General features: G+C 32.6%; 13 protein-coding genes and 2 non-coding genes across 15 annotated transcripts; 9 read left to right on the forward strand and 6 right to left on the reverse strand.

The window, feature by feature from the left end:
• Positions 1–30: 30 nt before the first annotated feature.
• Positions 31–103, forward strand: NAEGRDRAFT_t256. The gene has a single exon. It is a non-coding gene; the product is annotated as a tRNA-Asn (tRNA).
• A 108-nt stretch (positions 104–211) lies between these two features.
• Positions 212–2,023, forward strand: NAEGRDRAFT_48307 (uncharacterized protein; the record flags this gene model as incomplete). The annotated part of the gene is made up of 1 exon (XM_002678257.1): positions 212–2,023. One exon carries the CDS (start codon positions 212–214, stop codon positions 2,021–2,023), a length of 1,812 nt encoding a protein of 603 aa, XP_002678303.1.
• Positions 2,024–2,545: 522 nt separating this feature from the next.
• NAEGRDRAFT_t257 lies at positions 2,546–2,618 on the forward strand. Its single transcript has one exon. It is a non-coding gene; the product is annotated as a tRNA-Lys (tRNA).
• A 1,126-nt stretch (positions 2,619–3,744) lies between these two features.
• On the forward strand, positions 3,745–4,359 carry NAEGRDRAFT_66382 (uncharacterized protein; the record flags this gene model as incomplete). The annotated part of the gene is made up of 1 exon (XM_002678258.1): positions 3,745–4,359. One exon carries the CDS (start codon positions 3,745–3,747, stop codon positions 4,357–4,359), a length of 615 nt encoding a protein of 204 aa, XP_002678304.1.
• Positions 4,360–4,676: 317 nt separating this feature from the next.
• Positions 4,677–6,533, reverse strand: NAEGRDRAFT_66383 (uncharacterized protein; the record flags this gene model as incomplete). The annotated part of the gene is made up of 1 exon (XM_002678356.1): positions 4,677–6,533. One exon carries the CDS (start codon positions 6,531–6,533, stop codon positions 4,677–4,679), a length of 1,857 nt encoding a protein of 618 aa, XP_002678402.1.
• Positions 6,534–7,593: 1,060 nt separating this feature from the next.
• On the forward strand, positions 7,594–8,143 carry NAEGRDRAFT_32910 (uncharacterized protein; the record flags this gene model as incomplete). The annotated part of the gene is made up of 2 exons (XM_002678259.1): positions 7,594–7,717; positions 7,770–8,143. Coding segments are annotated over 2 exons (498 nt in total), but the record flags the coding sequence as incomplete, so codon positions are not given.
• A 411-nt stretch (positions 8,144–8,554) lies between these two features.
• Positions 8,555–10,183, forward strand: NAEGRDRAFT_66385 (uncharacterized protein; the record flags this gene model as incomplete). The annotated part of the gene is made up of 1 exon (XM_002678260.1): positions 8,555–10,183. One exon carries the CDS (start codon positions 8,555–8,557, stop codon positions 10,181–10,183), a length of 1,629 nt encoding a protein of 542 aa, XP_002678306.1.
• A 240-nt stretch (positions 10,184–10,423) lies between these two features.
• NAEGRDRAFT_66386 (uncharacterized protein) lies at positions 10,424–10,834 on the forward strand (the record flags this gene model as incomplete). Its single annotated transcript, XM_002678261.1, has 1 exon — positions 10,424–10,834. One exon carries the CDS (start codon positions 10,424–10,426, stop codon positions 10,832–10,834), a length of 411 nt encoding a protein of 136 aa, XP_002678307.1.
• A 267-nt stretch (positions 10,835–11,101) lies between these two features.
• On the forward strand, positions 11,102–12,541 carry NAEGRDRAFT_66387 (uncharacterized protein; the record flags this gene model as incomplete). The annotated part of the gene is made up of 6 exons (XM_002678262.1): positions 11,102–11,225; positions 11,404–11,841; positions 11,886–12,076; positions 12,122–12,228; positions 12,278–12,432; positions 12,477–12,541. 6 exons carry the CDS (start codon positions 11,102–11,104, stop codon positions 12,539–12,541), a joined length of 1,080 nt encoding a protein of 359 aa, XP_002678308.1.
• Positions 12,542–12,794: 253 nt separating this feature from the next.
• Positions 12,795–14,531, forward strand: NAEGRDRAFT_66388 (uncharacterized protein; the record flags this gene model as incomplete). The annotated part of the gene is made up of 1 exon (XM_002678263.1): positions 12,795–14,531. One exon carries the CDS (start codon positions 12,795–12,797, stop codon positions 14,529–14,531), a length of 1,737 nt encoding a protein of 578 aa, XP_002678309.1.
• A 41-nt stretch (positions 14,532–14,572) lies between these two features.
• On the reverse strand, positions 14,573–16,729 carry NAEGRDRAFT_66389 (uncharacterized protein; the record flags this gene model as incomplete). Its single annotated transcript, XM_002678357.1, has 1 exon — positions 14,573–16,729. One exon carries the CDS (start codon positions 16,727–16,729, stop codon positions 14,573–14,575), a length of 2,157 nt encoding a protein of 718 aa, XP_002678403.1.
• Positions 16,730–17,045: 316 nt separating this feature from the next.
• Positions 17,046–18,680, reverse strand: NAEGRDRAFT_79374 (zinc carboxypeptidase; the record flags this gene model as incomplete). The annotated part of the gene is made up of 1 exon (XM_002678358.1): positions 17,046–18,680. One exon carries the CDS (start codon positions 18,678–18,680, stop codon positions 17,046–17,048), a length of 1,635 nt encoding a protein of 544 aa, XP_002678404.1.
• A 272-nt stretch (positions 18,681–18,952) lies between these two features.
• NAEGRDRAFT_5552 (uncharacterized protein) lies at positions 18,953–19,446 on the reverse strand (the record flags this gene model as incomplete). The annotated part of the gene is made up of 2 exons (XM_002678359.2): positions 18,953–19,167; positions 19,389–19,446. Coding segments are annotated over 2 exons (273 nt in total), but the record flags the coding sequence as incomplete, so codon positions are not given.
• Positions 19,447–19,718: 272 nt separating this feature from the next.
• On the reverse strand, positions 19,719–20,468 carry NAEGRDRAFT_79376 (uncharacterized protein; the record flags this gene model as incomplete). Its single annotated transcript, XM_002678360.1, has 2 exons — positions 19,719–20,085; positions 20,134–20,468. The coding sequence occupies 2 exons, from the start codon at positions 20,466–20,468 to the stop codon at positions 19,974–19,976; spliced, it is 447 nt and encodes a 148-aa protein (XP_002678406.1). The 3' UTR covers positions 19,719–19,973.
• A 67-nt stretch (positions 20,469–20,535) lies between these two features.
• On the reverse strand, positions 20,536–23,089 carry NAEGRDRAFT_57747 (SAPS domain-containing protein). The gene is made up of 2 exons (XM_002678361.1): positions 21,495–23,089; positions 20,536–21,443 (listed from the first exon to the last, which is right to left on the reverse strand). Exons 1-2 carry the CDS (start codon positions 22,449–22,451, stop codon positions 20,553–20,555), a joined length of 1,848 nt encoding a protein of 615 aa, XP_002678407.1. The 5' UTR covers positions 22,452–23,089; the 3' UTR covers positions 20,536–20,552.
• Between the last annotated feature and the right edge of the window lie 422 nt (positions 23,090–23,511).

The following is a 23,511-nucleotide window of genomic DNA, read 5'->3' on the forward strand; positions in this document are numbered from 1 at the left end:
ATGGAAGTAACATAAATACATTCAATGTATTCCCCCTTAGCTCAGTCGGTAGAGCGTCAGACTGTTAATCTGCAGGTCGGTGGTTCGAGCCCACCAGGGGGAGACTTATCTTTTGTTACAGTTTTCTTGATTTTGAAGTTGGCAAGTTTATCTTTACCTTTGCACAAGTATCTTTTTTACCAATGACTCAGCAATAGATCTTTTTAAAAAAATGGCACAACACCTATCCCCTGAAGTGCTTTTTCACATTTTCACAAATTTTTCATCACCCGACCAATATTTAAATGGTTTAATGCTCGTTTGTCGTGATTGGTACGAAGTCACCAATTATGAAATGTTCTGGTTGGCAACTCTTAAGAATTTAATGAAACAACAAATACACGATTGTAAAAACAATGAAAATTTTGAAACCCTGATTGATACCTCTCGTACCAATATGGTTGTTAAACAATCGGATATTGTGAAGGAGAGAAAGAATTATTTATCAAGTATTGAAAAGAGAGAAAAAATTCTTGTCATTGATTTGAAACCATTCACAAAGAGGAGAGAAACCAATGATGATATTTATGGAAATTCGTATAAAACCAAGAGTGTTCAATTCATTAGGGAAAGGAGAAGGAGATTAGTGGTTTTGGAGTTGGCTCAAATTGCTTCCAAATTTGAAAATGATATTATTGACCCTCACATGTTCCAAAATGATTGGGAAAAGATTATCAATCAGATTGAGAATAGCAAGTATTATGATAAGAAGTTTATTGCAAATTTGGGAGTTTTCAATTCTTCAACAACAATTTTTCACATATTTCTCAAACAATTTCAGGTGCATTTCCATCGTGGAGGTGATTTTGATTTTTTAGATAGAGTTGTTTCATTCTTTTTATATGATTGTGAACTTTCTGTTTCTTCATACATGGAACATATTGTAAAAACTAGTGGTTTCAATTCGTTCTTAAAAGTAAGAGAGAACAAACCAACAATATTTGAGAGATTCAAGAATGAATTTTATTTTACTGGAAAATCAGGCGTACCTGCACACTTTTTGAGTTGCGTTATTAGCAGCGCCGACCTGAAAGACGAAATGCATTTTGAATTTATCAGAAAATGCATTGAACTTTTCAAAACTAAGAAATTGCTAAAATTCAAAGAGAATATGGTAGAGCCATACATTACTGAATATATGCAAGCAATAATTCCAAATTGGATGACAATGGAACTCTATTTGAATGATATGAACATGCTAGAGTGTAAAGGGGTCAATAGTTATCTATTTATTCATGAACTTTGCCAAAAGGCATGGTATCTTTCACAGGAAAACAGCAATTCTATAGTTGCAGAAAACTTGAAGAGAGCCAACAAAGAATTAGGCCTCAAATTAGATATTCCTATTCCACGTTCGGTAACTAATAGATCGAACATTGAAATTCTAAAGGTTTTAGTTGAGAATGGTGCTGATATCAATTCTCCACCACCCACATTAAGTGATTCCACACAAAGTTACCACATTGGAGTCCCTCTTGCAAGAATTATTTATAATTGTTACACTTCATCGAGAACTGAAGAAATTTTATACATGATAGAGGAAGGAGCAACTCTACCACCAATGGATACCCCAATGCCAACCCCTTTCTACGAATCATACACATATGCTGATATTTTTGATTATTATTTCGATACTGAGGAGAACAATTTTTTGCCAACTTTGAAATTACTTGTGGAAAAGTTTGGAGCTAGATTTACAGGAGCTGTTCCAGTTATTGAAAATGTGAGATACGCTAGTAACGCAATAACTTTTTCTGGATTATGTGAACTATTGCGTTATTTGAAACAAGTCACAACAATGAATAAGGAAATAATTTGCACACCTCTGACTTACATTTATTGTGATTGGGGACGATCTATTGTAAAGGATGATTTGGATAAGAAGGAACTATTCAGAGAATTTTTGGAAAATGAAATGGATATTCACCTAGTTGAAGAAATAATTGAGGAACACGTCGAGGTCGAGGTTACACAAGATGAATAAACTATTCCTTAATTTCAAAAAGTAATGGTATATATTAAAAAATTAAACTAGACTAATTGCTAGTGACAAACCATAAAAAGCGAAAACAAGGATAAATTAATAGTCCTGGTTCAAACGCTTAATTTGAGGGGTTACACTCGAAAAGTGTCGCCAATTATTCATAATATTTGGCAACTCATTCAAAATTCTATCAAAAAAAGCATCAGAAAGTAACAATTCTTGAATCTCCGAAAGATTAACAACAGAGAAAAACAACCAAGTCAAACCTCCATTATATTGCCTCATTCCCAGAAATTGAAAGTTTGAAAAATGTAATACCAAATTGTAATTCAATTTATCATTGGAATTCCAACTGAAGAAGGCAGAAATTCTTACACCACTCCATCCAATCAATGACTCACCTTCTTATAACAAAGTTCACCATATGGTATTTGACTGGATTGAGGTTCTATTGATCACGATAGAGCATTAAACGATTAAGGCGGAAACAACCGTTTGATTATTTTTTAAGATATTAACGTAGCCCGTCTAGCTCAGTCGGTAGAGCGCAAGGCTCTTAACCTTGTGGTCGTGGGTTCGACCCCCACGGTGGGCGTTTCATATTTTAAATATTTTAAATTCTCATTTATTTCTTTCTTGCTCCAATATTGTTTTTGTAATAAGAAATCTAAAGATTGGAACTTGTCAAAAAAATTTAAACGTTTATTAATCGTATGAACCCGACGGGTTCGTCTTGATGATATTACGAATATTAAATAATAAATTCTTTCTTGTTGGGATTGCTTTGTTCATTTCTTGTAACTCTGTGGACACAAATACTTGGCTTGAACACCCTATGCTGGAACCCCGGGTAGTATAGGGTACGGTGACTTAACCCGACGTAAGTATTGCGGCAACACACTGTGGTCTCAGGGTCAACAGTGTAGTTACTGGGTGGTACGACATTTTTTTTGAGACGAACTTGTCAAAAAAATGCCTCCACCAACTCTCTGCACTCAATGCTCATCACCAAGCAATCGGCTCATCAAAAGAAAAGTTTGTTTCTCGTGTTCAAAAGGTGTCGAGGAAGCTATTTGTTGTAAATATTGCCAAGTAACAGAAAAATCCGGTTTTACTTGTACACATTGTAAGAGGCTGAAATGTTTTAGTTTACATTTTGGATTTTATTGTTTTTCTTGTAGAGGAAATTGTTGTTCTGATTGCCAGAGAAAATTTGATCCATATTGCAGAAGCTGTCATTCACCAGTTTGCTTGGATTATTTGGAAAAGGAAAAGAAATGTAGTCAACCCTATTTCAAAAGAGTTTATTGTTTAAAATTGAAACATTTCTTTACACAAAAATCTCCAAATTGGGTTGCCAGTAAGAAGGAAAAATCGAATTGGAATGTATATGAACTTGTGTATGGGCACGATGATCATGCAAACTGTATGGTCAATAAGGTGGAGCACAAATTGGAATGTGTTTCATGTTGGAAAATTAAGAATAACTTGTGGAATGTGTGTGGAAAGATAACTTGGTGTGATCTTGTCATTATTTTTTAAATCATTCGAATATAATTAATTGGAAATTTACAATGAAAATATTGTAATCATCAGCACTGTGTAGCTCTGTTTAGAAAATTATGCAATCAGGAAAAGACTTGTTTCCATTTTAGACGTTTCTTACTCTTTCGAATACATTGTAAACAACTTTTTTCACAAGCCTTTGAATTAGATTCATAATGGAAGAGCCTCGATTTTTGAATATTGATTGCATGTTCGGATTGCTCTCTCCTCATCAACAATACTCACTGCTGAATAATTTGATGATTAATTTGCATCAGGATAAACTCTCTGTGCAATTTCCAACAGAGGTTGTGCAAGATCGTATTCTTACATTCTCAGAGGATAGAGTTGACTTTTATGTTTGTATGATGGTAATGAGAGGCTTGTTAAAGGAACTGGTTCACAGGGAAATCCTTATTAACAATCAAAAGAGAACAGTGAAACAAGATGAATCATGGATTTGCTTTGCTCAAAAGCTTTGTTGTTTGGAGTATGATGACGGTGTGAAGGAAGGAGAAGTTTCTTATGAAACCAGAAAGCTTGTTGCTGAATTGTACAATACCTTCCTTTGGAGACAAGTTCCTATTGATAAGAGTAAGCTCTCAAAAACTCTTCATAAGAATTGTAACTTTTATCATTGGTCTGCAATGATTGACTATGTGATGAGTAATGTTTTATTTAAGCATGTCACTCCAGGATTAGTAATTTTAGAGCATTGCTCCTTTGATGATAAGGGGGAATATCATAAGCATCAAGGTAAGTGTTATATTACTACTCATTGTTTTATTTAAATTAAAATAGTTGAATGGATAAAGAACAGAAAAGTTCGAAAAGATCTATACACCAAAATTGTTGCCACAACTTATGAAATTAATTCCTTTATTAAATGAAGACACAGATGCAATAGATTGCATTGCAAAGAAGGTTAATCATCTCCCACATCCAATCAAGTTCAGATATCAAGAACCAAAATGTGTTGTGTGTGGTAAAAATCTCAATTCAAATGTTCTCAATGTGCTGTTGAAAAATACTGCTCTCGTAATTGCCAAAAATCACATTGGAATCAACACAAATCCATTTGTAAACAATCCAAAGAAATAATTATAAATTAGCGTACACTCTTAATGGCCAATTTCACGATACTCATACCATCATGATCTAGTTCATCTAATTTGAAATAATTCAGTGCTCTACCATTCCTCTTAACACATTGATCAACAAAGTTGAAATCATTTCTAAATAAGCTATTTCTGGCTAGAAAATCGCTCAAATGATAAATAATTCGATTGCAAGCCAATATCACAAATTCTGATTTCTTCTTGTAAACATCATCAAGATACACAAAGCATTCTCCATTTACCTCGAGACATCTTCTGATGAAATCTTCATCTTGCTTTAGATTCTTATTCAATTTTTCAAAAACTCTACAATTTTGTTGGATGGCAACCAATAAAAACTCTTTATCCTGCCTCAACTCTTGTCCCATATAATCAAAACAGGTTGCAAATTTGAAAAGCATTGGTAACACTATTTCCTTTTTAGATTTGATTTCGGCACTGGCCAAATAGAGAGCCCTAGCAGAATGCTCTCCTGCCAATTTAACAACATCTATATCCCTCCATAAACTTGGGTGCACAAACTCTGTTGCTTGCCCGTTTTTCTTTAAAGCCAAGAGGACTATTTCCTTGTCCTTTTGGAACTCTGAAGCAGCATATCTAAGTGCATAACCATTTTTTGAAACTGCTTTCAATACTATTTGCCTGTCTTTCCTCAATGCAACTGAGCCAAACCTCAAATGTATACCATCTGCCTCAATAGCCTTTTCAATAATTTGTCTATCATTTGAAAATATTTTTTGGAAATAATTAATTGAATATCCATTTTGAGAAACAGCAAAAAGAGCTATCTCTCTATCTTTCAGTAGTGTTGGGTCTGCATATTGGATGGACATTCCACTTTGTTTAACAGCTTCCAATACTAACTCTCTGTCTAACTTTAAATTATTATCTGCATGTTTCAATAATTTACCATCGTGTCGAACAACTTTCATCATTATATCTCTATTTGATCTGAATGAATCATTGAAAAACCCAATAGCACCAGGAAATTCAAGCAAAAGATCCGTTGTTTTTAAATCCTCTCTTATACTGTTAGTAGCATATATGTTTTGACTAAGGGCTGCTCTTATTGTATCTAGATCATTTGACAGAGATTCATCCACATATCCCAGTAGCAATCCATTGATATTTAAAGCTTCCAATACTAACTCCTTGTTTGACCTCAAAGATTGGTGTGCAAGTTTGAAAATTGAGGGATGTATCCTAGTACATTCCATCATTATTTCAGAATCCTCATTAATACTCTGTTTGAGCATTTTGCTCTCATAGCCATTAATATAATTGTCTATTTCACTAGGACATTTTCTTATTTGTGTGTAGAGATTATTCTTGAAATCTTCTGTAAACTCTGTCCTATTTCTAATTAGCTTCATATCCCAGTCTTTGAACTCTTGAGTTGCTGTTAATAATGAGTTCACAGTCCAACTAACATATTGCCTTGATGATGGATTCTGTACAAATGCTTTAAAAACCACATCAAAGTCAGCTGAGAAATGAGGGGCGCTTTGCAATAACATTCCATCCAAGCCAACAGCATCCAAGGTAGCCTCTTTATCTTTCTGCAAAATTTCATATTTTGCATAAATCTTTGGATTCACCCTCACTGCTCTTCTCATAAAATTCAAATCATCTCTCTTCTCTTTAGGAATGTATGGTTTCTCCATATTTCTAAATGATTCAAGTAATAATTCCTCTTCATCTCTCAACAATAAACTCAATTGAGGAATTGTCGGAATGAAATGTAATGCCAAACTGTTGATTTGAATTCTAGAATACAAAGCAGACAATTTTTCAGATCGGAACGATTGATCGAGTACAATAATCACACAATCATCATTTCTATTCATATTGTATATAAATATTCAACATATGTTACAGAGTAAATCTAATTGATTGTTATATTTTTTTCGAAAATATGAAAAAAGGCTTAAATATGATTATTCAATGTCCCAACAAGAAATGTGAGTTCAAAGTTAGCGAGTATCACGCCAAGTAAGGAAGTAATAAATATCTTCCTAGCTGGGTGTATAATCCTTAATGAGTGGTAGCATAACAAATAATTGTAAAGTGGACAAATGAAATAATAATAAACAGCTGGAACTAGGTTTACAACATGAATTCACGTCCCTACCTCCTCTTGACCCTCATTTTCATTTTTCCCAAAAGTGCACTCACCATGTATGTTATTCATCCATTCAAGGCTTGAAATATCTTCACATATTATCTATCTTACAGTATCATATTGTTAGATAATAACGGTTTTATGCCTTCTCCAACCACATAATAACTTACTGTCCCAGCTGTCAGCAACAATGCCTGGTCCATACTCCGAATCTTGAACACAATCAGTACTCCTTCGCCTGAGGTCAGGAGTATCTTGAGTGCTCTTCTTAACATGTTGGACCTCTCACAATTTTTCTCAATTTTTTTTCATAACATAAAAAATCAAAGCATCATGAAGTACATTATTGCCGCAGTTGTTTGCTGCTTGTTGTTCAGCAGTGCTGTATTGGGTGCCGATGTCAATGAAAAGTTGAGAGCCAGTATTAACAAGGCTTCTGGATCAAGCTCCTTCGATTACTTTGTAAGTTATTCATGATAGGTGGATTCTCACCATTGTTTTTTGGTATTATTCGTAAAATTATCTTCATCATGATGATATCTTTATGAACAAATATGTTGATCATTTTGTTGATAAATTATTATTAACGAACGGTTGACAAATTTACAATTTAATTAGGTTTTTGCCATGACATGGCCAGGTAATGCTTGTCGTCAATTAACTCCTTGCCAAATTCCATCCAACATCAAGGACTTTACGTAAGTTTGTTAATGAATCATCATTTAATGATAACAATAATTATTTATCATTATCAACATTTTGCTAATGGATGAAAATGCAAATAATACAGTATTCACGGATTGTGGCCTAGCCGTAAGACTGGTCCAATGGGTCCATTCTTCTGTGGAGGAAACTTTGTTTACAGCCAAATTCAAGATTTATTGTCAGACATGAACCAATATTGGACTGGTATGTTTTTAATGCATTGCATTTAATGTTTACATAGAATGTTAATTAATAGACTACAAGAATGAAATTCCATCCTTCTGGAGCCACGAATATGAAAAGCACGGTACATGTGCTGCTTCCTTGCCATCTCTCAACTCTGAATACAAGTTCTTCAAGGCTACTCTTGATTTGAGAAAGAGCATGAATATTCTCCCATCATTTGCTGCTGCCGGTATTGTCCCAAGCGATGGTCAATCATACCATATTAATCAATTGAAGAGTGCTATGAATTCTGCTGGTTATGGTACTCCTGCATTCTCTTGTTTCCACGGTGAAGAACACATTACTGAATTGAGATTCTGTACTGACAAGAATTTGAAGTTCATTGATTGTCCAATTAGAGACCAATGTCACGATTTGGTTATGTTGGATGCTATTCACTATTAATCAATTTAATTGACTATTGTTTTGCTGCATTGCAACAACTAATTTATTTATTAATCAAATTAAATTATTGAATAAACAATCTATTTATTTAGACTATTTTTGAAGTTTGCAGAAAATCAAAGTGCATCATCCAATTTCAAACATTGGCACTTTTAACCTTGTTGCGCTCCAATGGCAGTTTTTGAAATAAACATCTTCCTCTCTCCGAATACTACTGTCATAAGAGGCGTCGTTACTGTAGTATGCTATTATCAACAAACTACGTTGCTACTGAAACCAAACGTGCTTTAAAAGGAATTGATTAAGTTTGAGTTCACATTTTTGAAGTCTGGTTGCTTATTGCATTCGAAAATTCAACTCTCACCTTGAATTCGGGTATTTAGGATGACTTGTTATCACTCAACAAAAAAAATGGGCAAACTCCGCCTCTCAACAAGATTGTTTCAATCATCATTATTTCTCCTACTCGTTTTGTGTGTTTTATCCAACCAACAACAGCTGCAACAGGAAAATTGGTATGACTCTTTGAGTGACAGTTGGGTGGATGCTTATGTTTCATCTTATCTCAACGCATACATGTGGAAAACCTCATCTCTCGCATCTACAACCATTCAGTCAAGAGATGGTTTGATTCAATATTTGAGAGGAACAAACCATACGGCTGGTCAATCGCAGCAGAGTGTGAAAATTGGGGTTTTATATCACAAGGTTGATTTGGAACATGTGAAAAACATGTGGCAACAGGTGAAGGAGTTTTATGGATGGACATCAGACATGGACACGTTCAAGTATTCATTTCTTACAGTAGATGACATGGATTTTACATGTAGACAATTTCATGCATTTGATGATTTTGATATTGTCGTTACGAGTGAGGAATACTTTTATAAGATTGTTAGAGTTTTTAGAACAGGAAATAGGAAGGATAATGGGATTTGGTACACATACGAAGATTTTCAAAGTTATTCGATTGTTCCAATTAAGATTTTACAAATAGCAAAAGAACCGAATATCTATTCGATTGTCAATTATTTAGAATCTAGAATAGATTCAAATTGCACTAATAGTAGTGTTATTTATCAACATGATAGCACTGAAGAAATCATTTACAAAATAATATCAAACTCTTTAAATGGAACTATTTATGAAAATTCGGATTTTCAAAGATTTGTAAAGAAATTTAGTCCAAATTCATTAATATTGAGTTCAAACTCTGTGGAAGATTTGAAGTCACTCCTCATATCAAGACTAAATTACGGGTCGTCTTCATCAAATTATTATCAAAATTTCAAAACTTTCCTTCGACCAAATTGCACACAATGTCTCAATGATTTTTGTGCATCTGTCAGTTTCATACAGACTGATTATTGGATTGTTCCGAGTACAGTTATGGTAATTCTCTATTTTGCAGCTCTGTTTCTCTCCAAAGCTTTTCTAACACCTTCTATTAAGAGAAGATTATTGATTCCCTATCTTCCATTTATAATTGTTTATATTGAATCTCAATATTTGAGTCCAATTCTCAATTATTGCTCAAGAGGAAGATTGTTAATTCTTGGATTTGTCATTAATTGGTATCTCATAACTTATGGATTGACCATTATTAGATTGTACTTGTTGAGAAATATGTACACTTTGATTTCGAAATCAAAATTTTCAAATATTAGAATTCAAAAGATACTCTCAGGAGATTTAATAGGAATAGTTCTAACAGGAGGTTTATCTTTCCTAATTACCTGTTTCATTTCTCTTCCTTTCTATTTCGTTTTCCTCCCTCAAGATCAATACCTTTTCAGTAGCATCTTTATTGGAATAAGTGTAGTTTTGGGAAGTCTTTTGTCATTACTTGGAGTTGTTATTGATATAATTACCAATAGAAAAAAGTTCTCAAAGAAAGGTATCAGTTATTACATTTTCTTTGATGATCCATTCATGATAAGAATTGAACTCTTGTCACTTGCCATGATTACCATTCTTGTTGTAATTCTTGGAACATTGAATTTATATGGAATACCAGTAAGTTTATATTCATGTGAGTGACTCTAACTGTTGTCTTCTTTTTAACACCTACAGGATCCTGCTGAAATTCATTTGGAAGAATTCTTTAGATTTCTCATATTCGTTCTGGTTATCATAAATTCAGGAGGAGTTTTCACAATCAAATTCATCTTTTCAAAGATTATGAGAATTAACAAGACACATCATGAAATTTCAGATATTGAACAATTTCTAAAAAACGACGAGTTTAGAAACTTGTTACAAGAATATTGCAGAAAGGAAATGTCTCTGGAAAATATGGTTTGTTTCGTTCATTTGGAAGAATTGGAAAAGAATGGAGAAAAACCATTGGACTTGGCAACAATGAAAGATTTTGAGAAGAATTACATTGAGAATAATGCAATTTATGAGATTAATATTGCTTCCTCTCTGAAAAAGTCATTTTATGATTTGATGAGAAGGTGTGAAAATTCAAGTCAGGTCAATAAGAGTGGAACTGAGCTTAGTCAATTTGGAGAATCAAAGGAAAATTTGAATGTTGATTCGTCACTTCCTAAAGTTAAAGAACTTATTGACCTTTTGAAAACTTCAATTTTACAAAATCTTGGTGATACTCTTTCACGATTAGAAACAACGAGTCAATTCAAGCATTGGTATGAAGTTTATAACATTCAATCCAAGAATCAAGTTTAGGTAAGCCTTCATTTTCCTTTCCATTGTTGTGAATGGCAGCAAATCAAGTTTCGAATAAATTTTTCACTTTGAAAAGACAAGATTGATACGTAACCACAAAGACACAGTAAGAATGCGTTCCATCCAATTTTGTTTGACACACATCAAATCACAACGCAGCTTTCAGTTAGAAAAAAAACATAAAAATGGTTTTCACACTTGTCTTTGGGTTTGTATTCATAAAATAAATATTCGAATCATGACTGACCTTTAAGTCTTGGAGAAAACATGGCTCATCAATTATCCAACGATAATGATGAAAGACTTTCAACTCCTAAAGAAGTTCTTCGATTGAAAGATAAGAAAATTACAAGTGTTGGATGTGGTGATAAATTTACAATACTTTGCACAGGTTAGTAGTGATGATCATTATGAAAGAAATAATAATATGGAGGATTATTGTTGTGATGTGATGCTGATGATGAATAATATTGCCGATATGTTGATGATGATGATGATGATATTAATGTGTTGATAATGATGATGAAATTTGATTGAAATTTAATTTTGACTTTTTGATGGAATAATAGATGACCATTTACTTTATACTTTAGGTGATAATGATTATGGACAATTGTCTTTGGGACATTTCCGTAACTGCACTTCATGGACAAGTATTAATTTGAGTATTAAAATTGAAGCATTGGTTTGTGGAGATTATCATACGATGGTTTTATCTGATCATGGTGAAGTTTATTCATGTGGTCGTTCTGATAAATATCAATTAGGATTAAATTCAACAGAATCACTTCCAGAATTGAGACGTGTTTCAATCAAGGAACGTGTCAAGACAATTTCATGTGGAGCTAACCATTCCATTTTCGTAACTGTTGATAATGATATTTATGCTTGTGGTGATAATACTTATTCACAAATTACAACAAAAAAGAAGGAACTTTTCAAAAAGCCAGAAAAGATTAAGATTGATGAATTGAAGGGAAAGAAAATTAAGGCAGTTTCATCTGGATGTAAGTTTTTTTTCTTTTTGAAATGGAATTATTGAACTATTAAGATCAACACACTGTCTACTTGACAGAGGAAGGTCACATATTCTGTTTTGGTAATAATACTTTTGGTCAATTGAATATCACAATGGTTGGTATTAACAAGTCAGGTCAAGGTCAATTAATTGACAGTATTTCTTGTGGAAGTTTCCACACTGTTGTCGCCACCGATAAGGGCGAAGTTTGGGCAGCTGGAAAGGTTTGTTTTTTTACTTTCTTAATCAATTATTAACCTTTTTAACAGAATAGAAATGGAGAATTGGGAATTGAAAATGATGGAAGTAATGTTAAAGATGCCACCAAGATTCCATTAGGTGATGCTTCTGCCAAGATTGATAATGTCAAGTGTGGGTAAGTATAAATGAAATTTATGTGATGATTAATTATTTCTCTATTTCAGTAATCACCACACTATTATGCGCTCAACTGATCAGAGAATTTTCATTTGTGGTAAAAACACTGGAGGTCAATTAGGATTAGGACATTTAGATAAGACACTGAAAGTTAATGAACCAAAATTCGCATTCCCTATTCATAGAATGGCTGGTGGAGGATGTAAGTATTATCTTCAATATATATTCGAAACTAATATTTAAAAGATCACTCTATTTTCATTTCTGAGGTATCGGATGATCTAGTTGAATCTAATGAAACTAATCAATAAATGTTTTTCTAAATAATTATTTCTTTATCTTCTTTCCCAATTATTTATTTAATGTTATTTGGATAAACATTTCCAAATCATCAACCACATCTAACGGAATGTAGAGTACTCAATCTCTAAAAATCCATATTTGTATTTATTTATCATTATCAACAACAGTAAAACATCATGCTCATCCAATCAGCCCTTGTCTTTACAGCCTTTCTGCAAATCTCTTAACGGTTTTTTTTAAGATAAATTAAGGCGCGAAAAAATGAGACAACATCCCTCTCAGACTCAAGCGATTAACGAATATTACGAGAATGATATGCTCATGGATGAAGATCAAAATCTCTCTGAAGATGAGCTTGAACAACAAGATGTAGAAATACACGGAGAAAATATAATGTTTGAGGATCAAGCAGAAGATGTGGATGAACAATATATTTTGGACCATTATAATCCTCCACAATCACCAATGAAAAGCCTCAATATTAGTAATAATTCGGGAAATGATGAAGGTACTGGATCCACAACAACTGATGATTTCGGAATCCCACATGTTTCTATCAATTTACAAACAGCCTCTCCTTCGTCTTATAAGAAAAAACCAACTTTTGGTACTTCGGAAGGTTCTGTTAGTTCTACTAAGAATCCTTATTATTCCTCACCAAAGAAAGCCACAACAGTTAAAATTGGTACACCCCAACAACAACAACAGGATGATAAAAAGAGATCTATCCTAAAGGAAAACAATGAAGAGGAGGGATACCGTAATCCTCAAGTGATTCCCCAACCTTCAAATGTTCCAACCAAGAAGGCATCACCAAGAGTTAAGTTTGACAGTACTCAAACCTCAGTTATGGGAGTTGCAACAGCATCTTCCCAAGATATGATGTCCCATGAAGAATTCCAGAAACGTTTCATTGAGAGAGCTTCATCACCTCCTCCATTTTCTGTTATCACAGAGGAAAAGCTTGCCAAGTTAGATGATCTGGAAAAGTTGGTTTCAAATGTTGTTGAAAAGATTATCAGTGAGAAGACTGAAGAGATTAAGAACTTTTCTGAATATCTCAATACTGGAGTTTTACAAGTTATGGAAACACAATTCAACACGATGGCTAATGTAAGAAATTCTCCATCCTATACATTTGAAGAATCTCCTCAATTTAAGGAGCTTTTGGAAAAATTGGAGTTTTTGAATGCAGAAAATGAACATTTAAAGTTGCTTTTGGAAGAAAAAGAGCTTGAAGTTGATAGTCTTAGAGAAGAAGCAGAAACAATGAGACAAAGATACATAATGGATATTGATAAGTTGACTTCTGAAGTTGCAGAATCTAGGCTTCCAAGAAGAAGCCCTGAACCTGCTGATCATGTTAAAAACAGAATAGAAAGACCTGAGGAAGAAGACGAAGAAGAACCAAGAAACTATGACAGCCCTAAGAGAAATTCTCCACCACCAAGTAGAACTCCTCCACCTACAAATGTTTCATCTAGAACTCCTGAACCAGCAATGAGAAGAAGTATTGACTTTAATTCAGCTGTAAGATCAGCTCTTCAAAGTATGTCAAAGGATCAAACCAACCCACTCTCCAAATCATTTGATTCCAAACAATTCCAAGCAGAATCTCAAGAACCACAAGATGGTGAATCATCTCCTGAACCAATGAGCGTTGACAGAACACAAAAAAAGACAAACAAAACGCTTGATTCAATCACTGAAAGAATGTTGAGATCTCTCAAAGGACCAGTTAAGGCTGAAGACAATGCTAAACAAATCGATAAGATGGTTGGAGAAATTAGAGAACAATTCAAAGAAAGAGGTGTTATGTTACCTCTGAAGAAAGTTAAAGATTGTGTGTTTTCACTTGGGGACGGTAAAACAGCTAGGAAGGTGCATCTAAATATTATTAATGGTGTGTTGAAAGTTAAAATCGGAGGTGGATATGATGATTTTATGAAATTCCTTTCTCAGTCAGTTCGTTTACTGCAAGTTAAAAAGAAATTGTAATTTTAATTGTAATAAAATACCAGCTAGGCAAATAATTATTTTTACATTTGATTCCAAAATCCAAACCAGTTAATTTTCATTAAGATTACAATAAATCCAATATCTAATAACAAGAAGAAGAGGTAAACAAGTGTAAATACCCATCCAGAAATAGTTCTAAACTTGACTCTAATACACATAATGATTGGAATGAGAATAGCACAAAGGAAAGTCAGAATGATTGATACTAATGGAAGATATAACATTGCTGTCCATTGTTGCCAAATACCAAAGATTGTCAAAATATTAATTGCTTTGAGAGCTGTGAATAAGAACAATGCAAATATGTGGAAGATAAAGATTGACAGGATTATACTCCATTTCTTGGCTGCTGATTTCTTGACACCCATATCACTCTTCTTTTTCTTCTTCTTCTTGATGCTATTCTTTCTCTCCAATTGAACACGTGATGAGTATCTCTTCAGAGAAGATTCAATATTTTCATCAAGTTCTTCATCAGAGTCCTCATCACTGGATTGATAATTATTTCCACTCAACATTATGTGAGACAAATCTGCATTTGCCAAATTATTAAATCCATTCTTTGCACGATCTCTAACCTCAAAAACAAGGAAGAATAAATGAATGAATGGAGCAACGAATCCAAAAACAAATGGAGCACCAAATACGAGATAAATGATGAATGTACTGAGTCTATCATCAAATCTTTCATATCGTTGGGTATCATATGGACCAGTTAAATAAACAACATTCTCTCCTGATTTGACACTGAAGGTCCAACTGTGATTTGATACATAATTGTCAAATGTTACCATTCCATTACTTAAATGTCCCATTCTAAATGAATCAAATCCAAACTCTTGAACAAAAATAAATTCATCTGAACCAATTGGAATAGTTCCAGTTGCAGAAGGTTGATTTGGATCAAAATTATACAATTTTGCTGTTAAATAATTACTGGAAGAGATTGGTGCATCAATACAAATCATTTCCTTCATGGTAAAGTATTTTCTGAAAGTTGAATGAGAAAATTCAGAATTAACATAACAACCAGCATAATTCTTCTTGAAACTATCAAAATATTCCTTCTTGTATAGTGGAACAATAGATGTCAAAGAGCTAGTCAATTGACATGTACCATTCGAAACAAGAACCAAATTGTCATAATCACTACATTTAGTGTTTGGCAAAATATTATATGAAAATTGTTGAATCATATCATCAGCTACTTCATAAGAACCGCCCAATCCACTAATACTCAACACTAAATTCTCCTTTGGAAAGGTAATAATGGCAGTCAAATAATTACCAACTTTGGAAAATTGATAATAATAAACTTGATTATTATGGGTAGCGTAACTCAACAAGTTCATATCTTGAATTTCCTTCTCAGAGTACTTGCTCATAACATAGACACCTATCTTATTTAAATCAGCACATGTAGAAAACAAATTAGTGGTTACTGGATAAATTGAATAATATTTAAAATTGGAATCTTCTGAGAGAATATCATTTTCCTTGGTTGCTTTTACAAAATTTGAGCTATCTCTAACATCTGAATTAAATAATGGATAACTTGATTGTAAATTGAATACTGTTTTAAATTGATTAGAGTAAATATAGTCCAATGATTGATTTTCACTCAACTTGTGAATTATATAACCCATCAATGCCATTCCATCAACATCAATTCTATTTTTCAATTGATTGACTTGTCTAATACGTGGAGCCAAATGACTTTGAATATTTTGTTCAAATACTTGCATTAAACTAACACTTGACGAAGATTGTGGATTATTACTCAAGTACAAATCCAAATCATTTCTAAAATCAAATCCTGAATTTCCAATTAATAAATTTTGAAAAGTAACAAAGGCATTAGCAGGAATAATTGGCAACATTCTCGACCAACTCACATAATCACCAACAATATCTTGTGAAATTGAAATTTTAGATTGAACAGAATTTAAAATTTCATTAACTGTTAAAGTTTTCTTTTCATTTGGTACTAAATTTAATGCCACAAGTTTTGTAATAAGTTGACTAATGGTTGGACCTGACATGTAAATTGACTGATCAACTGAAATTGGTGAATTTGGTTTATAACTATCATGGACATAGGATTTGGAAAATAGTACGCGATTATCTTGTAAATTTGAAGAATTATAGGATGACAATTGTATGGCAATATTGGCCATTCCTAATTTTGATAATGATGAATAGTAATTATTAAAAAATGTTTCGACATTGTCACAGCTCACACTTTGTAGAATTAATGACAAGATGATGAGTATGAATAGTTTAGAATAAATATGACCTTTCGGATAGAAAGATGAACCCATTCCTTGCTTGGTCATCTTTCGAATATTTTTTTTAATAATTAATTTAATTATTATTTACATGTTACTCACCAAGTTTCTATTTTTCAATTAGAAACCATACAAATTGACTTTTTCAGCAATAGATGGTTACAACAATCAACTCAGATTACAACAAAATTTAATACTAAACTCTTTAATGTAAAATTGTGAAAATCAATGTGAATGCAACAATCATAATCTTTGAGCAGAAAATTGAGAAAATTGTGTTAGCCATTGAAATTGAATTGTGTTTCAATACAGAAACAACGCCACCACTATTTCTAATAGAAGATGAAGCTTTGAAACCATAGGAACTGTAAGAAGGTGGGGCAGAACTCATCATACTGAAATAGGCAAATGTTGGTTGACCTAATGTTGAATTACTGTTAATTGTTATGGATTGTGAATCAATTGTGTAAGAATCCTTTGCAACCTTGATGTTGTAAGTACCAGGTGGTAATAATCTGAAAAACATTCCATTATCAAAAGTAGTAATATTCTTTGCAATACCTTCAACTGTTACATTAGCATTTGAAACTGGATTTCCTTTTGAATCTGTAACAATACCCACAATAGAATATCTCAAATATTCCATATAAGTTAAAAGAGATTCCTTATTTTGATTCCAGTAAGAATCCAATGTTGATTCACTTGGATATTTAGTATCACTGAGTTCAATGGTAATTTCGAAACAATTCTTCTTCCAATAATTGAAATCTTGCATACCACCGAAGAGAACATACCATTCAGCTCCATTAGTATAACCTCCTGGGAATTCAAGACTATTCTTCATTGTGGTATGAGCATTTGCATAACCTTTGGCAATTAACTTGAAGAAGGAATCATCAGGACTGAAACTTTCTACACTTTGTCCAGAACTTGCACCCTTGGCAGAATCGTATGGATAACTGGCAACAGTTGCTCCTCCATGGAAATTTGCAGAGAGAACAAAATTTTCAGATTGAATCCATTTCATCATGGCTTGAGTTTCAACTTGGTAAGTTTCTGATTGAGTAGATGTCAAAAATTGGTCTGGGAAATCTCTATTCAAATCAACTCCATTTGCATTTTCTCTTTGACCGCGTTCAAATCCATCTGGATTCATAGATGGCATCAAGTAAACATCCATATAATCAATAATATTTCTAATTCTTGAATTTCCATTCATATATTCAGTTAATAAATATTCTGCAAAATATAAGATCATTTCTCTTCCTACAGTTTCATCTCCATGCATATTGGCAATATATTTGAACTTTGGTTTTTGATATTTTGAATAATTTGGTGCTCCAACAGTTGTATTGGAATAGATTTTCAAGACCCAAAGTTCTCTACTTTCAACTGATTGACCAACAGAAAAGAGAGATGTCATATTTGGATATTGTGATTTGAGTGAATTGAGTTTAGCTGTAAGGGCTACATAATTATGATAGGACAGTAAGTTACTAGTTTTCCTTATACTTCTCTCATTATTTCTTGAAGATTGTTTGTACAATTTTGAAATGAAATAATTACTATCTGGTTCAACCATTTTCATTGCTTTGATAATTCCTTCCAAGACATCTACTTGCTTTTCATTGTGTAGTGATACAATCCAAGCTGAATTATTAGCTTCCGATTCCTCTCTAATATCAAATGAAGAATACAAAGATCGAAGTGGTTTTACATGCTTCTCTAGTGCACTTTTCAATTTGTCCACTGATGAAAAGCCTCCAACTTTAACTTCAAAGGTGGATGATGTTGGTGATAAGGTCAATGCATTACTGCTCTCAGCAACGACGACTTGCATCATCATGAAGAAGGAACATAAAATCAACACCAGTGGTAACAACACTCCAAAAAGAATAGTTATATGTTGTGTTGTTTTCATGATGTTTTTTTTTGGATTGGTAATGTTCGAGTTACGTTTCCAATGTTCGTTTCAGCCAATTAATTAAAGCGAAAGGATAACTTTCATCATAATAACAAAATTGATAATAAAATAACAAAGACATATTTGATAATGATATTATACATGAAAATTGTTTTTAATTGTACACTTGCTATGTTGGAATAAATAAATTATTTTCCGTACTTTTGGAAATCCCATTCGCAGTTACACAATGGGCAAACGTGTCTGGTCTTTAACCATCTTGAAATACAGTGGAAGTGGAAAGCGTGATTACAAACACCCCAAGCAACGGTACATTCTTCACTGGTGGCAGATTGTTGGTTAGCAGTACATTCAATACAAAGTTCCATGATGTGGTTACGACAAATAGCACAAGAGTCGACGACTATATTTGTTGTTCATTTAAATTGTTAAAATCATCATGATCATCAAATTGTTTCAAATAAATTTTCCATTAAAATTTGTTGATCATTAATATTTTGTTGTTGTTGTGATCAATACAAATTAATTGTTCAAAAAGGTGATCATTGGTGTTTTTTGATCATAATGATGATACATTATTAATAATAATTACTCTAAATAATCATCATCTTTAAATACACTTACCGATATCCCAACCCCACAAAGCAACAGCGTTCCACTTCTTCACTTCGAATCGTTTCTTACCCTTCAAATCGAAAGTTTTAGCTGTTGTTGTTGTTGCTGTTTCACCTGTTGTTGATGGAGTGGCACCTGCTTCACCACCTTCAGTTGTAGCTGGGGCTGTTGTGGCAGCACCTTCCTTTGCTTTACTCTTCTTGAGGGCCATAGCCTTCAACTTGGCTGCTCTGAGCTTGGCTTCCTTCTTCAAATCTTCTTCTGACTTGGTTGGAGCATCAGTTGTTGGATCAGACATTTTGTATGAAGTTTATGTGGTAAATATTTTTTTGATGAGGAAATTGTAAAAAGGTTTATTAATAGCTGTCTCTTCTTTTGTTCTCTCTTGTGTAAAGGCTTCTCACGAGTTCAACACTGTGATGGCAGCAATGAAGAACTCTCGCTGTGTTGTAGTCAATTTCAAAGTTCATCCATCATAATAATATCAACAAGAGAGAAGGTACAATTGTGAATTGAATGTTATGGATGATGGTAAACTGGTTTGGATTACATTATCTGGTTATTATTACAATGTTTTAAACGAAAGTCTACAAATTATTGATTGCTAGTGTCATTGGAAGGAGTACTCATGTCAAATGATGATGGCTCTTCCAATTTGTAAAGATTATCAAAAACTTCAAGAGTTTTGTATTGTTCTATCAATTCACTAATAAATTAATTTCCTAAATGTGCAAATTCCTTCTCGAGTACTTACGACTTTTCTTTAATTTTAATTAAATTTTCAGCATAAATTTTGGCTTGTTGTTCTTGTGTTTTATCAGCTCCTCCTAATGAATTGAGAAAATCCTCTGCATTCTTTAAAGAATCATATAAATCCTTGACAAGAAGTGTTACACTTTCTCCATTTTCACTTTTAGGTAATTCTTGTACAACACTCATCATCTTTGGAAGAAAATTAAATAATGGTTCAATTTGTTCAAATGTTAAATCATTTAATTGCATCATTAATAAATCCTGATTTGTAGCATCGAAATCCATCATTGCTTGTTCCGAAGTTGGATTAAATGTTTGATCTTGTTGTTCCGACATTTTTTTGAAATATAATTAAAAATTATTAAATAAATATTAGAAATATAAGAGTTTTAAAAAGAAAATTAAGAGAAATAAATTAATTTATAAGCCATCATTGTTTGTTACAGTTTCAGAAAGAGGGGATGATTCTTTTGTTGAGGCATCCTGTTTAGGTTCAATTTCTTGTTCTTCCATTTCATCATCAAAATCTTCAAAAGGATCTTCTTCAGATTCTTCTTTCATGTATTCTGTAACTGATTGTTGGTGTGTATTGTTGGCAGATGATGAAGAAAGAGGTACTCCACCAATCAATGCTAGGTAGGAGTCATCTGATCCCATTTGTCTACTTTCAATTGCATTTCTTTCCGTTAAAGAAGTTTCAACAAAATCTTTCCATCCTGAAATATCCTTTGTAAGAGAAGAGACAGCTTCATCTGAATTAGCTGTTGAAACAATAGTGTTAGAAATAACAGTTAAATGTCCCATATATCCCTTTCTCATCTTATTTTCAGCAATGGCTTGTTCATTAAGCTTACTTGCTTGTAAAATACGTTCAATAATTTGACAATCAACAAAGAGATTCTTCTTCAAGGCATGACTTTCACTTGCCAAAATGAAACTAATAATATTCAATAATAAATTATGTAACATATTGTTGAATTCATATTGGAAGAATAAATTAATGACAACACCTAATACGTTACTAGAAATGAGAGCTTTTTCAACAAGCTCACATCTAATATGATAAAGGCTTGAAAGGAATTCAACAACCTTTAATCTAGTTTCACCTAAAGGTGGTGATAAAGTACCAAATGTCAAAGTAAGAGATGGTTGAGTTGGTGGATTTTCAAGCAACTTTACAAGTTGTGGTAATTTGGTGAGAATAACCTTAATGGCACTTGGTAATTGTTCATCAAAATCAGCGTCCATTAAATCAACACTAGTATCAATGAGTGTATGTAACAAGGCAATACCTTCATTTAAAACATCATTCTAATTTCATAAAATTTAAATTAAAATTATTAAATTAATCTAAACACTTACATTTTCTAAAAGAGTATCCATCAATTTACACAAAACCGAGTCGGACAAAATTGAGGTAGCCAAAGGATTTAACTTTTGAATGTCTAGGTTATATTGAAGTGAACGTCTGATAATTTCACTTAAAATTTTGGTAACGTTAATATGACAATCGGATGAATGTTCAGGAGATAATTTTTCAATAAGTTTAAATGGAACACCACTATCAGTCCACCATTGAACAGATTGTTTGATAATATTGGTAGCATCTGAATTGTCCTTAGCATCCATTAAACGGAGCTTGAGTTGTTGTTTTGCAGATCGATTAGTTTCAGCAGATATTATTAAATCATACAATTCACATGAAATCAACTTAAGTAAAAGTTCATCCATTCCAGGAACACCTATATGTTTACAAAAGTTCAATACCAAAGGTTCACCTTGTGACATTATAAACTTGTGTACTTCAATTGGTTTTCTTTGAACGAGGTAGGTAACAACTCTAATCCAATAATTGGTAAGTTGAGGATTAAGTGTTTCTTTTTCATGAGAAATAAAATCAAAAAGTGAAGTAAGTAATAACTTGTCTGAGGATATGGAGGTATAAATGGAATCAATATCACAACACAAAATTTCAGCAGCAATTCTTGGATACTTGTAAATTCTCTTTTGTAACTTTTCTTCATTAATATGTACTTCATCATTTTGATCCGATTCTTCTGCAACCTTTTCATCCTCTTGTACAATCTTTGATTGATTCTTTAAATTTTGAAGTTGATCAAGAGGAATTTCAATTGTAATAAAGTCGATCATCTTCGTCAAGTTTTCACTCTTTCCTAAGAATTCTATCAATTTTCCATAGTGAGCCTTTGCTTCAGCAATGACATCATCCTCATCAAGTATTTGTTCTAATGTGCAATCGTCATTTTCTAAAAGCAACTCCACTGGTGATTTGTTATGAAATCCTAATTTAAAAAGCATGTTTGATTCTACTATTGACCAAAGAGAGGAAAATATCTTAGTTTTATATGTTGATAAAGCAGCTACTGTTGAGTTATCTTCCTTTCTTAAACTTTGAAGAGATTTGTTTTGGGAAGTGTCAAGACCGGAGGATGATTGAAAGGAAGTTCCAGAAGAATATGAGGATGAATTATTCTTTTGGTTCTTTTGTTTACTTTTTGTGTTGGTAGGCTTTCTTTCAATTGAACTTGTTGTTAATTTGAGAGAAGAGTTATTGTTGTTGTTGGTGTTGTTGATTTCTTCAGAAGAAGGATTTTGTTCGGACAACTTTACTCTTTGTTTTGGTTCGTAAGCTGGTTTGTGTTGGAGAAGAAGAAGCAGCTAATGTGTTCAACTTCTCTCGGTAGATGTTTTTTTTAGATATTAAACAATCTTGTTTTCTATACTATATGTTATAATACCTAATTATAATTTAGGAATTAATATATATAACTATTAAACAAGTGTTAGTTTTCAAATTGGTTCAAAATAACAATATTTAATACAATATTCCAAAAATCAATATTCTTTAGTAATATCCAAACCAAATCACAGTATTAGTATTCTGTTGCAAGATAATTTACGATGATGATTACCCTGCTGTATGAATGATGATAATGAATGGATGAACCAAAAGAAAGAGAATGGGCGGGTGAGAATATTTTTTGTAAATGATATTACTCATCAGTTTGTGTTGGCTGGAAAAATTTTACCTGGATTGAAAGGTTAAATGAACACTTCCCGCTCTTTCTCATCAAATACCTTTAAAGTCATCAATGTTTCTGCACCAGGAGTTGTACAACGACGAAGATAATTACTCGAAAGTAGATGCATTGGAATTTAATTTCTAATTTTCTTCTAATGGTGGTAATATCTTGGTAAAACAATGTAGAAGCGCATTTATTAAATTTAATATTTATTAAATATTGATGACATGAGTGGGACAAAATAATTTTGACATAATTCAAAATTTTCTTCCTATTAAAAACAATTCAATGTATACTAATAACAAAATATTTAATTTAAACTGCTATTTAATTAC

The sequence above is a fragment of the Naegleria gruberi genome, assembly GCF_000004985.1.
Source record: "Naegleria gruberi genomic scaffold NAEGRscaffold_18, whole genome shotgun sequence".
NCBI lineage: Eukaryota > Heterolobosea > Eutetramitea > Acrasida > Naegleriidae > Naegleria > Naegleria gruberi.

Excerpts from the sequence above, each read along its gene's own strand:
- NAEGRDRAFT_57747 (XM_002678361.1), bottom strand. The coding sequence starts at position 22,451 with ATGCTTTTTAAATTAGGATTTCATAACAAATCACCAGTGGAGTTGCTT. Across the intron at positions 21,444-21,494 it reads TGGATACTCTTTTAGAAAAT|AATGATGTTTTAAATGAAGG; the intron begins GTAAGTGTTTAG and ends TTATGAAATTAG.